The 14,086-nt window shown below is 26.5% G+C and overlaps 3 protein-coding genes across 3 annotated transcripts in view; 2 read left to right on the top strand and 1 right to left on the bottom strand.

The window, feature by feature from the left end:
* Nucleotides 1-548: 548 nt before the first annotated feature.
* LOC126901137 (vacuolar protein-sorting-associated protein 36) lies at nt 549-1,946 on the bottom strand. The gene has a single exon (XM_050677395.1). The coding sequence runs from the start codon at nt 1,793-1,795 to the stop codon at nt 662-664; it is 1,134 nt and encodes a 377-aa protein (XP_050533352.1). The 5' UTR covers nt 1,796-1,946; the 3' UTR covers nt 549-661.
* A 281-nt stretch (nt 1,947-2,227) lies between these two features.
* LOC126901138 (cytochrome c oxidase assembly protein COX18, mitochondrial) lies at nt 2,228-4,925 on the top strand. Its single transcript, XM_050677396.1, has 6 exons — nt 2,228-2,602; nt 3,132-3,269; nt 3,778-3,925; nt 3,982-4,103; nt 4,230-4,340; nt 4,662-4,925. The coding sequence occupies exons 1-6, from the start codon at nt 2,297-2,299 to the stop codon at nt 4,830-4,832; spliced, it is 996 nt and encodes a 331-aa protein (XP_050533353.1). The 5' UTR covers nt 2,228-2,296; the 3' UTR covers nt 4,833-4,925.
* A 414-nt stretch (nt 4,926-5,339) lies between these two features.
* LOC126901133 (uncharacterized) overlaps nt 5,340-14,086 on the top strand; it is a 35,410-nt gene continuing 26,663 nt past the window's right edge. Inside the window, exons 1-5 of the mRNA XM_050677383.1 lie at nt 5,340-5,458; nt 5,523-5,708; nt 9,307-11,441; nt 11,748-11,881; nt 12,621-12,847. Coding sequence (XP_050533340.1) covers nt 5,402-5,458; nt 5,523-5,708; nt 9,307-11,441; nt 11,748-11,881; nt 12,621-12,847 — 2,739 coding nt within the window. The 5' untranslated portion in view covers nt 5,340-5,401. The remainder of the gene's footprint in view (nt 5,459-5,522; nt 5,709-9,306; nt 11,442-11,747; nt 11,882-12,620; nt 12,848-14,086) is intronic.

Raw genomic sequence — 14,086 nt, 5'->3', positions numbered from 1 at the left:
AAGTTTTATAAATATGGTAGTTAATTGGTCTTTTCCTCAACTTTTTTATTCATTATGTTTTTTTTACACCCATTTCATTATAATATGGCTATCTGAGAAACTAGAGTTAGAATGATAACAAAATTTTTGTTCAATTCTTGAGTAACATCTCAATATTTAAATAAAAAATACATAATAAATAATATTTCTTTATATATCTGTAGTTCAAATATCATTTTAAAACTCAAAATATAGGTATAAAAAGTCCCAGGAAATATTTGTAGTTTTTGATTCTATGGTATATATATGAGTGCCCAAAAAACCTACCAAATTGTATAGTTAATAAGCATAGTAATGATTGACTGTTGTTTATTTTAATTTTTAGTTTGGCTTTTCAACCGACTAATCTGCTTGATATTTCTTTTTTTAAATCACCAATTTTTTTCTTTTGTAGATACATTCTATTCCGAAATGTAATCAATACAAATTCTTTTTAATTTTACATAATTCTTTGTCAATAGAAACAATAAAATAAAATTTCACAATTTAAATAATTTACTATTTATAAATAGAATTGTTTAATAAAATAATTATATTTTTTGCTAATATATAAATAAACATAGAATTTTTTTTTATGAGTAAGCTTTTAATAGGAATAATATAATAAATTTTAATTAAAAAATTATATAAAATTATTCTCAAAAAATGTATTTATGTAAAACCTTAAACCTTCAATGCTTTCATCTCTGCATGATTTTCCATTCTTTTCACAGTCTAATAAATATTCTTTTGCAAGAATAACTGGTACACCAATAGAAGTAGATAATTCTTGAGCACTTAATGAACCATTTTTCCTTATTGCTTCTAGAGTGTTTTCTAATACTTTGTTTTCATCACAATTTACTAATTGTAAAGCTAAAACTCCACTGTCGAAATGTTTTAATTTCACAGGTAATTCTTCTTTGGAAGAATTCATCACAGAACATGCAGCCATTAAATCTTCAGGCGATAGAAGATCTAATCCTCTAGCTCTATTAACTCGACAATAAACTTCAGGAAGAGTCATTATACCACCACTTTCTTCTAATGACAAATGAATTATTTTGATAATTTCTTTAGATAATGTATTAAAATATGAGTTGGAATCGGTAAATGAAGATTTAGTAACTGGATCATCAACACCTAAACCTAAGAGATAAGATTTAAATTGCACTGTTTCATCATCACTTATTACACCTTGTTTATCTTTAATTTTTTCTGAAATATTTTTACTTAAGTTTACCATTTCTTTTGCAGTATTCATAAGTCTATTTAAATCTTTAAACGCTTCTGTTATACTCACATCTGATGCTTTTTGTTTCTCATAAATATTTTTTTCAATACCTCCAATTCCTGTTCTAATTTGCTTTGATACGTTTGCAACAGTCCATTTTTTATCAGTCACAGTTTTTTGAAATGAATCTAAAAAATTATGGGGAATTTTTTCTTTAAAATCAAGTTTTACATATTCTTTATTTTCACTTAAAGGAATCTCTGAATGAGAATAGTGTTTTTCTAATGGCAGTAAATGTATAATAACAGTTTTAGTTTTGGAACTAAACAGAGTTTCTGTAACACTAGTTTCGATGTAAATAATGTAACTTAAATGGAGTGATAAGGAAGTATTTCCACCAATCCAAAACAAATGTGTGCTCGTTAGAAGAATTTCTCCACGATGAAAAGATGTTTTGTGTTCACCATCATAAAGAGTAACATTAGAATGGCGGCAAATGATAGTCTCTCCATCATTTAGACTAGCATATTTAAATCGATTCATACTATTTATAAACTAAAGAGTTAATAATATTACTATAGAAAAATATCAGATAAATTTCTTTAATTTAGTATAATATATTAAATTAATTTTAATACATTTTAATAAATAAATTCAATTTTTAGTTAATGTAATCACTATATTCATGACAAAATATTTTATCATGAATAAACCACTAGTAGCACTGATTATCCTAAAAGGGTTAAAAAATCTACTGTGTTAAATGGGATTTAAAATTATTTTTTTATATAATCGATGCACATTTGGACAATTATTCAAAGATAGAATAATACAATTAAATCATAGCACAGATTAGATAAATTTTATAAATTAAAAAATAAAAATATTTTACATTTTATGTTTCTTTTGTATGTTTTATCTGTGATTATGGTATCACGGTTTTGATATATGATATATGTATAAATATATTTATACAGCATTTAAAATTTACTATTCTATGTATTAGTTATTATATGATGTTTTTTTAAAGTTTATATTCTTAAAATGTTATGTATGCGTCTGAATTCTTTTCAACTGTTAAATAGTACACGTTATCTAAGCTATTATTCAGCTAAATGTTTAACAATCAATCCGTTTTTATGTGATTCAATAAATTCAAATAAAAGAAATATTTCTTCAGTGACTTATCCTTCTTGGTTTATGACCATATCAGATAGTACACCTGTTGCATATGCTCAAAAATATGTAGTTTTTATTCATGAAATGACTGGTACATCTTGGTGGGCCTCAATAATAATTAGTGCTGTATCTCTAAGATTGGCCTTAACATTGCCACTGACTATTTATCAAGTAAGTTAAAAGATAATAGTTGATATAGTTATTTGTATACTTCTTTGTAGTTTTATAAATAGAATTTATTAAATGCACTATTAAATTTTTTTTTGGTTACCAGAATATCTAAATCTGTTTTTAACTCATTTCTTTTTTTATATTATAAAATTACTCATATTAAATAAGATGACAAATTTTCATTATCTCTGATTATAAATAAGTGAAAATATACAAATTTTACTTGAAAATTCTAAACATTTTATTGTATTATATATACCTATACATACAAACATGTATTTGAAGTGAAGTACTAATTAAACTAATTTTTATTTCTATAGTTATTTCTTTGTTTATTCATGATCACAGATTGAAAATTTTTAAGGGATTAAAAAAAAAAAAATCATAAATTGGGTGTAAATTGGATTTATATTATTTTACTAAATAAGAAAATTTTATGCATGGTGATACCTAGTATTATATATAAGAATTATTAATAAAATTATATAAATGTGTAAAATATTGCATAACTATATTATTTTTTATGCAGCATCGTAATAATGCCAAAATTGAAAATCTCTCGATAGAATTTCAACCTACTGTGAAAGAAATACAAAAAGAAGTGGCAAAAAATGTAAAATTACAAAAGTGGCCACCTAATAAAGCACAAAGAGTTTATAAAAAAGCTGTAAGTCTAATTTTTAATCTTTCCTAATTGAAAAATGTAATTTTTCATTATTTAGTATAAAAAAAATTTCATTACCTTGTAGTATTCATTACTTTCAATATTTCAAATATTCATAATTTTTGTAATTTACCGACTTGGCCACACCAAGAAATAGTAAGGTCGAGTCAGTAATACAGTAATACTTGGTACGCATCTAGGGTTTGAGACTAGATTACAGGCTACTATTTGCTGAATGAGATTATAGTTGGATTAGTCATTGCTAATTCCAGCGGCAGACTAACCAGCCATTCTGGATTATCCATGGTTAAGAAACCTTCTTCTCAGAAATGTTACATATATAGCCTTCAATGAATTATAAAAACATATATATATATATATATATATATAAAAAATATATTTTAACTTCAAAAATTTAAATAAATTTTAATTTTACTCTTTAAATTAATTATATAACTATTTAGAAAAATGTTTCAGAAAACAATTAAATAATTCAATTTTTAACTTTCAGATAAAAAAATATTGGAATGAGTTAATTATACGAGATAATTGTCATCCAGCAAAATCAAGTATTGTAGTTTGGATACAACTTCCAATGTGGATTTGTTTATCAATAGCTATTCGAAATCTTACATTAATGCTACCTCCTAGTAATGAAGGTAAATTTACATTTGAAAATATTATTAAAATTGATTTTATTAATTGAATTTCAAAGCTGTCATTAGGTTTACTGAACTAACTAATGGTGGTATTCTATGGTTTACAAACTTAACTGAAATTGATTCATTAATGTGTTTGCCTTTACTTATGTGCATTTCTAATCTTTTGATTATTCAGGTAATTTGTTTGAAACTAGTATTTGTTGTTAAATAAAAAATGTGTATATAGTTATGAATTTTAAATACCACTGTATTATTGTTTTTTTTATTTGGTTATTCTATACATTTTTTAATTGATATATAGGTTCAAACTTATGCACGTAATAAAGAACTTACACGGAAACAAGCATTAACTACTAACATATTTCGTGGTCTCACTATTTTTATGTTGCCTCTTTCTTATTTCTTACCATCGGTAAGATCTTGACTATAAATAAAATAATAAGTATAATTAAAAATATTGCAACAATAACAATAACTAGATAAGTCTACTTTTTTTGAAAATTTACTTTTTCATAAATATTACTTGTTACATTAGAGAATACTTTGTATAAAATATAACAATAGATAAATTTAATAATTTTCCTTTAAGTTATAGCAAAGTAAGTCCCTTTTTTATACATTTTAATTTAAAACAAATTTTTTATTTGTGTTTCCTGAAAACTTTTTGAAAGTGGACTTCTCTCATTATTGCAACAAGACTTTCAATTTATAGTGTAAAATATGTTAAATTTAGGGTGTTACATTATATTGGACAACATCTAGTATTTATGGATTATCGCAAAATCTTATTTTGTTATCCCCAAGACTGCGTAAATGGTTTGGAATTCCAAGAACACCTTACAACCATGAAAAACCATATCAATACATAATAGATAAAACTAAACAAACATTAAAAGTTGCGTAACTGTAGTTGTAATTCCATTGATATTTAAACTGTTTTCTTGTAACTTTAGTTTGTATTTTTTTAATAAATAAATATAATATGTTTAGTAATTAAGAGTGAGTTATCAATGATATACACCTTTTACATAAAATATTTTATTCTATTATATAGTATAATACAACAAGTCATGGCTAAATTTTTATTTTCTGTTATTATAATATTAGGGTATAATTTAGGTGTCCTTTTTTTATTTTAAATGATAATATGATATTTTACTTTTCAATTTAATAAGATAGCATGAATATATATTGGTAAAATCAAATAAATCAATCTTACCTAGAAAATAAATTGATAATTATAAAACTAATATCCTAATATAAAATAAACACCTTGTATGTTAATTAAAAACCTTGGGTAATAAAGCTATTACTCATTTTACAAAAAAAAACAATAAATTAAATTTGTAGAAAAGTTTGTTATTCAAATGATTTAATTTAATCTTTGTATTTTGACCTTAGATAAGTAAATTATCTTTAAAATATGCTAAGATTAAAATTATTTCTTTAGTTTAGTTAAATTATTTTTTCAACATGAAGAGTTTATATGTGTTATTAGTCTTTTTATTATTACAATATGATGTAATATGTGTAAGTATTTTCTAGATTTTAAATATTCCAGACAAACATGTATTTTATTGTATATGTGTTGTAGATCACCAAAGATACTAGTAGTATTGTAAAACCAGCTTTAACAGAAGAAAACTTAAATTGGGCTGCATTTACAGAAAATTACAATGATGGATCAAACATTAATAACAATGTACGCAGTAAATTTGACCAAACACCTATTGCTTCTTCAATCCATCAACAAAAAACTCAAACATTAAATAGTAATCAGGTGACTACTTTCTACTCATATTTTATGTAAAAATAATTGAGAATTGGCTAAATAATGATAATAATTAAAAAAATATATTTTTTATGTGTTCATGATTCCAGAATATTATATTTATTAATAGGCATTGTCTAATTTTTTGGAGTTGTTTTTGGGGCAAGACGATATGAATTTTTCTGATATTAGATAAATCAATATTTGTGACTAATATAAGACTAATCTAATATTACTTCTTCTTCTTCTTCTTCTTCTTCTTCTTCTTCTTCTTCTTCTTCCTCGCCTTAATCCCAACTACTTGAGGTCCGCCACCCTTATCCTAAACTTCCACTTGACACTCCCACATCATCTACACTCACACAGCTGTCCTCAAATCACATTCAATAGCATCCCTCCATCTATTTTTTGGTCTTCCTCTACCTCTTCTTCTTTCAACATTCATTTCTATAACTCTTCTTACAGCTTCCAATTCTTCTCTCCTCATAACATGACCAAACCATCTAAGTCTATTTTCTCTCATCTTATCTACGATTGACACTACAACTATACTCCCTCTTATATGCTCGTTCCTTATCCTATCTTCTCTAGTCACTCCACTCATCCATCTAATCATTCTCATTTCTGCTCTACTTTCTTACCAACCGCCCAACACTTTGAACCATACATCATAGCTAGCCTCACTACAGTCTTGTAGAATTTACCTCTCAACCTCATTAGAATTCTTTTATCGTATAAGACACCAAATGTTTCTCTCGACTTCAACTACCTGCACTAAATCCTGAGTCTTATAACCTCGTCAATAACACAGCTCTTCTACACAACAGATACTGAATACTTAAAACTTTCTATCTCTCCAATCACATCCTACCCTATTGTCACTGATCTTCTCATTTCACGTACCTCGTGTTCTCCTTTGCCAAACTCGTACTCTATATACTCTGTCTTACTTCTACTTAATCTTAAACCCTTTTCTTCGAGAGCTGATCTCCACATCTCTAGCCTTTGATTAATCTAATTGAAAATTTGTGTTTTATAATTATAACTTGTAATATTAGAAAAAATGAATAAAAAAATATAAGGAGAAAATGAATAAGAGTTTGTAAAGACAGTAAAAGAAAGACGGTGTGGAATATCGAGGGAGAAAAAATTATGTATTGAATAGATTTGCTAGTTGTGTAAAGAATACTTTACAAAGATTGTTTGTGAGAGTAGAGTAGAATGCCAGGAAACAAGGAAACCTGGTGGTGTGATGAGGATATTCAAAAATATTTAGAAAGTAAGAAAAAGCAATTCAATGTATGACAGAAGAGCAAAAGAAGAGAAGATTGAATGGAGTATAAACGCTTGTGCAAAAAAGATAATTCTGCAGAAGTAAGGCGAAGTTAAAGAGGTATGATAGGCTAGGAACAAAGGAAGGCGAGAAAGAAATCTATATACTTGCAAAAGTAAGAGAATTAAGTCTAAAGATTATCATCATGTAAGGTGAATAAAAAGTGTTGGTAATAGGGTACTATCGAGTGATGATGATGTAAAAGAAAGGTGGAAAGAATATTTTAAAAAATTATTGAATGAGGAGTATCCAAAAGAGACATTAGAGGATATCTTGTGAAATGAGGGACATACAGTAGTGTGGAAATTATAGAGGCATAAAACTTATGAGTCATAGTATGAAAAATGGGAAAATGGTAATAGATAAGAGAATAAGAAATGAGACATTGGTATCTAAAAAGTAGTTTGGATTTATGCCTGGTAAGTCAACAATAGAGCCAGTATTTTGTGTGAGGCAACTAATAGAAAAATTAAGGGAAAAGAAGAAATAGCTTTGTATGGTATTTATAAATTTAGAGAAAGCGTATGATAGAGTACCGAGAGAGGTTTTAAAGTGACTATTAATGAGAAAAGGAGTCCCGAAAAGATACATTAATAAAATAGAAAATATATATGATGGCACATTTTTACCCGTGTAAAAAGCGTAGGAGGAGTAACAGAAGGGTTTCGGGTAAGAGTAGGAGTACACCAAGGTTCTGCTTTAAGCCCTTACTTATTTTCTATAGTGATGGATAAAATTACTAGAGTAATTCAAAGAGAAGTGCCGTAGTGCATGTTGTTTGCTGACAATATAGTATTAATAGGAGAAAATAGGGAGGAAATTAATCAAATTCTAGAGGTATGGAAATCAGCTTTTGAAGAAATGGGTTTAAGAATAAGTAGAAGTAAGACAGAGTATATAGAGTACGAGTTTTGACAAAGGAGAAAACCCAAACGAGGTGATATGAGAAGATCAATGGTAATAGGCGAGGACGTGTTTGAAGAGGTGGAAAGTTTTAAGTATTTAGTGTCAATTGTGTAAAAGAGCTGTGTTATTGACGAGGTTATAAGACACATGATTTAGTGCAGGTGGTTGAAGTGGAGAGAAACGTCTGGTGTTTTATGAGATAAAAAAATTCCAATGAGGCTGAAAGATAAATTATACAAGACTGTAGTGAGGCCATTTTCGTATTTTAGTAAATAGCTAAAATTACATTTTCATTTATTTTTATAACTCTTTATAATGTTGATTTCACTAATTAGTAATTTCATTATAACGATTAAAGTTACAATATGTTGAAAAAATTTAAAAACTTAATAAGTTTGAAATTTAAAAAAAAAAATTCTATAAGACTATTTGTGCATAAAAATTAACATGTATTCATTGTTATATGATGAGTCTAGGTATAAAATCACAGTGGATAGTTGTGCACCGTTATATTATGAGAATCGTATATTGTAGAAATAAAGTAAAGTTCATAGCTTTAAAACACATTCTCTCAAGTTTCTCATAGAATACTTTTCTTGAGCCATCTTTGTTTCAATACAACATCTCAAAGTTTAATAACTGTTTGATTTTTTACACTATTCTATTAATTTAATATTTTTAGACTTGCATTGTTTCTCAAATAAATGGCTAACTTCTTTAAATAAAACGTGAAACTTATATAAACTAATAAATAATTATTTATGTTTATACATTTTCTATTCATAGCAAAATAAAATAACATTGATCAAAATTCAATTGGTTCATTCTGATTCTCACCTCTACTAATTTTAATAAAGCGTGGAATTCTAATTTATTACTTTTAATTTTTACCAAAATTAGCTCCCCTTGGGTATTGTAATTCTTTAATTTAAAAGTTGTCTATTGTAATCTATTATTTTTTATATTTTCTCTTTCTTTGGTCTTTCTTGGATTAATAATGATCTAGGTGATCATATGATAATTTTCACAGTGGCATAAAATAATGGTTAACTAACAACCATGCTTTTAATATATACATCAACATTTCTGAATAATACGGAGGGAGAGAGTAAAACAATGATTTTTGCCAACTAGATAATTTTTTTTTAATTGTGTGACGTTTTTTAAGTTTTTAGGTAAGCCAATCCCAAACAAAACAATTGCTTGATAAATCCGGTATCCCACACCTCTTCTTGTAACAACTCTGTACATCAGGCTAAATTTATATTTGTTCTTAAAAAAATAAACTTTGTCTTTGCATTTTCAAGCCTTAGAACTGCTGCTTATTAAGAATAATATTTTCACTAAATATTAAATTTTTAATTTTAGAATTTAGGAGAACCTTCATGGGATGGTGAAAACTGTCCACCAAAAACAACTGGTCTTTATCCCATAATATTAGATTGTCGAAAATATCTCAATTGTTTTAAAGGTCGTGGTTTTGTTCAATCATGTGCTCCTGGTACATTATTTAATTCTAAATCATTAGAATGTGATTTTCCATCAAAAGTTCAATGTTTTAATGGAAACCTACCTAATTCAATCACTCAGCCTAATCAAAACTTCCAAACAAATGAACAATTACCAAATCAAGAATATTATGTTGGTAACCATGATCAACTAAAAAATAATCGAAATCAAGTAGATGGTTCAAGTATTGTTGAAAATACATACCATGACAGTTCAAATATACTGAATGATTATGGAGTTCAACCAGAAAAAAGTAAACCTTTGTATGGCTCTGATTTTATAGTTAATGGACCTATTAGGAATCAAGAGTCTACACGTCAATTTAAGAATCCAGACTTAAGTTCTAATCAAAATATTCAAAGTGTAACTAAAGAACAAAATAAATTTTCAGATAAACCAGTTACTACTCAGCAATTCAATAATAATCCGATTGAAAATTCCAACTATTATAATCCAAACATTCCATCTAATTATCCTAGTAGTTCTAATCAGTATAATAGTAATTTTGATAAACATACAAGAATTAATCAGCCACAGAATAAAGTTCGTTTTTCAAAAGAATTCTCAAATCTCTCTCAAAATAAGTATAATACATTAAATAAAGAAAATAATAATCCTACACTAGTTAGTCCAACATCTTGGATGCGTAACCAACTGAAGGGAAAACATGGGTCTAATCAAAATATAAATTCTTATAGTCAAACAAATGTACCATTAGGTAATCAAGTTTTTGAAGGTCAAATTTCAGAACCTGTATCTGATTATAATTTGAATACAAATAGTCAACAAATAAATAGTAATAGTAGATATCCTTCAAATTTTGATGGATCACATAGTTACACAAATTATAATCGTCAAACTCCTATAGAAAATGTTCCGGTTATTAATACAGGATATCCAAATTCAGAAAATACACCACTTTTTGCATTGGAACAATCACAAAATCCACCTCTGATATCTCATAATATAGAATTGAACTCAAATAATAAACCTGATACTGATTATAAACAACCTACTTCATCTCAATACCCACATTCAATCCTTTATAACAAACCAATAAACTCAAATGTGTTTCAAAATAATGAACAGTTAGCAGGATACCCAATTACTTACAATAGTCAAACTAATAGTAAGCCAGTTGATGATAGATCAAATAATCAGTTTCAAATTTTAATACCTAATATCACAGAATCAGAACAATTTTTATCACCTCATTTTACTTCTTTAAAAGATACTTATAACGATCGATCTGCTAATGGAAGAAAATATAGCAATCAGAATGTTGACCAACCTTATGTGTACGACAATGCATATACTTCCAGGCCAGAAATATCAACATATCCGTTACAAAATAAAGTCTCTGATATTAAATGCCCTAATAATTATAATGGCATTCTACCACATCCTTATGACTGTTCTAAATTTCTAAGCTGTGCAAATGGAAGAACATTTATAATGGATTGTGGTCCAGGAACCTTATTTAATCCTACAATATCTGTATGTGATCATCCTTATAATGTTCAATGTAACAGAGTAATTGAGATTGCTGCAACAACTGAAATATATAATCCTGATCTAGATCTTGATGTCAGAGCAAATTTTAGTGAAGACATTAGTAATAGTGATGTAGTTTCACAAACAGAATTGCCTGATAATCGAGCAGTTTTAGAAACATTACCAATAGAAAATCGTCAACTTAAAGTTTTACGAAATCCTACATCAATTGATTTATCAGATAATCATTTACCAAATACTTCTATTATTCATACACCCTTTAAAGATGTAATAAAAAAAGTAGAAAATAATATTTCTGTTAGAATAGATTTGAAACCAAATAGTACTCAATCAATAAGATTACGAGGTGGTCCAAAACATTCTGAAGGATTTTTACAAGTCCAGGAAAAACCTTTCCAATGGGGTGTAGTTTGTGATGAGCCAAATTTGTGGACTATTGATAAAGCTGATATTGTTTGTAGGCAACTTGGATTTAAGAGGTATTTTTAACTTTAATAAATTATAGGCATTAATGCAATAAACAAATACGTCCACTATGTTTGAAAAATCATTTTAATGAAATCAAAATTATTTTATGCATAGTTATAAAAATATGTCCAATAAATTGTTGTGAAATTAAGAGAGGTTTTGTTTTTTACATTTTAATGTAAAACAAAAATGTTTTTAGTGTCTCCTAAAAAGTTTTCTAAATTGACCTTGTTTGGTTATTAGTACCTTTAATTGCAAAATTTCATTCATTAATTTTAATAGTTTCTCAAAATAATATCTATTTAATGTTTTTGTAGAGGAGCTGAACAAACATGGCAAGGTTTAACTGTAACTACTGATAATCCTACTAAATTATTACGAAATATAGGTGTTACAAAGGTGTCCTGTAATGGCCAAGAAAGTGTTTTTCATAATTGTCAATTACAAAATGGTAATTGTATATTTAAAACAAATCCAATTCATGAAGTAAAGAACAAGTAGTAAATAAACAAATATGGGTATTTCTTCTTTTTAATTAATATATAAAAAATTATTTTGATAACAAAAATCTAAAATTATTTGTGATCATATTTAAATTTAATTAAATATAAAAATATTTAAAATTTAACTACAAAAAAAATTATAACTTATTTTTAAATTAAAAAATCTAACCCAACCTAACATTATGATTAAACAAATTTGGATATTTTATTGTAAATCATATTTATTATTAACTGAATTTTTTATATAAGTGTGCCTATTTTAATTTTAAACTATGTATATTTACTATTTTTGTTCATTCATTGATGATTTTATCTTAAAAATGTTTCAACAAATTTAAATTTAGTATGATATATAAAACTAAATAGATTTATCATCTAAACCATAGGTCTATATATTATTAGACTTTATTTAGAATAAAAAACTAGGGAATGGAAATGGTTGGAAAACAATAGAGTAGGATTGTGCCCTAGTAGTTTACCAATAGTTTATAAGTCTATAATCTAAATATTATTATTTTTCTTTAGCTAATATTTATTCATATAATTTAATTGAGTATTTTATTTTGTTATAATTACTACTTTAATTGTTTACTACTTCGTGTAATTTAAATTCTATTACATTATTATTATTATTATTATTATTTATTTTCGGTTTATTCCTTATGACATAAATAAATAAATTTCCAGATAAATCATGCAATGTAGAAAGGGATGCAGTTTGGATAAAATGTCGTACCAATTCTGGATCTCGTTGTCAACCTGAGGAGGTATCATATGAAGACAAATGTTATAAATTATATATTCCTACTGTAGATAAACAAAATAAAAGTATTCAAGATATAGGTTTTAGCAAGGTTGAAGCATTAGAACATTGTCAAAAAAGAGGAGGGTCATTAATTGATATCAATTCGCAGGTATACATTGTAAATTTTATTTTGAAAAAATTAAATCATTTTTCAGAGCCACTACTAAATACTTAAATTATCATTTTAAAAATATTGATTGTTTCTATTTACTTTAGTCAATAATTTATTTATTAAAAATATATAATTATTTCTTTTTTTATTGCTATAATATAGTTTTCAATTGTGCACAGTGTCATTTAAATTAACATAATCACAACATATTTATTAAAGTTGTGGGCCATACAGTAATTTATGTATCAGTGTACTTAGCTTATACTCCCTGTAGAAGGAGATCAGAATACTGACACATACAATCTTTTAATCTTAAAATGTGAATAATGAGGTTGCATCAGGTTAATACCCAGTGTAAAATTTTATCAAAAAGTATTAGGAGTCCTACAGAAAACATAAGAGAATTATCCCATCTTGAATGTAACAAGGAGAAAGATGAGAGGAAATAACATAACTAGAGAGGTGGAGGAGGCATAACAATAAAAATGTGTGATACCAGCCAGACAGCTTGTGATGTAGCTGTTTTTCCAGTTTTGTTACAGGTCTACACAACACTTGTAGTGTAATTGGTATAGGAGCATCTCCATTAGATTTAAGGTTAAACTTGTGTCTAGGTATTACAAATAGGTATAAAGTGAGAATAGATATTTGGAATATTGGAACTTTGACTGAACAAATTAGATTTCAGTAATAAGTGTTTTGGTAAGAGATGGATGAAGTGATTCAAGAAATATCAGGTAACAAGAATGTAGTGATAGATGGAGATATGAATGGACATTTCAGTAATAAAAGGGGGTGGTATGAGAGAATACATGAGCGTGTACTTAAATTTTAGAACAAGCTTTCATGAACAAAATCAAAGGTACAATTGATCTTACAGAAACAAAATATTTTCAATTTCAATTTCTTCAGAAGAAGAACTTCAAAAAACTGTATGATCCATCTTTAGCTAGTTTGCAGTTATAATTTGGCTCCATTAAAGTTTAAAAGTCCTTTAATTAGATGGCTAAAATTTGTAAAATTATTTGGAAGGCTAAATTAAATTTTATAAATCAATGTTATATTAAACATTTTTTCTACTTATCATCAAGTTTTCTAATCATTGCCCTTAAACATTTTTACGAATTATTTAAGAACATTTGCCACAATTATAATATTAAAAAATGACTGTAAACTGGTTGTTAAGGGATCATACAGTTAAAGAATTTCTTTATTGTAATTAACATTGCGAGGATT

Source organism: Daktulosphaira vitifoliae, unplaced genomic scaffold, assembly GCF_025091365.1.
Source record: "Daktulosphaira vitifoliae isolate Bord-2020 unplaced genomic scaffold, ASM2509136v1 Scaffold_3, whole genome shotgun sequence".
Classification (NCBI taxonomy): Eukaryota; Metazoa; Arthropoda; class Insecta; order Hemiptera; family Phylloxeridae; genus Daktulosphaira; species Daktulosphaira vitifoliae.
The sequence above is the reverse complement of the archived record's forward strand: the minus strand, read 5'-3'. Positions and strand labels throughout refer to the sequence as shown.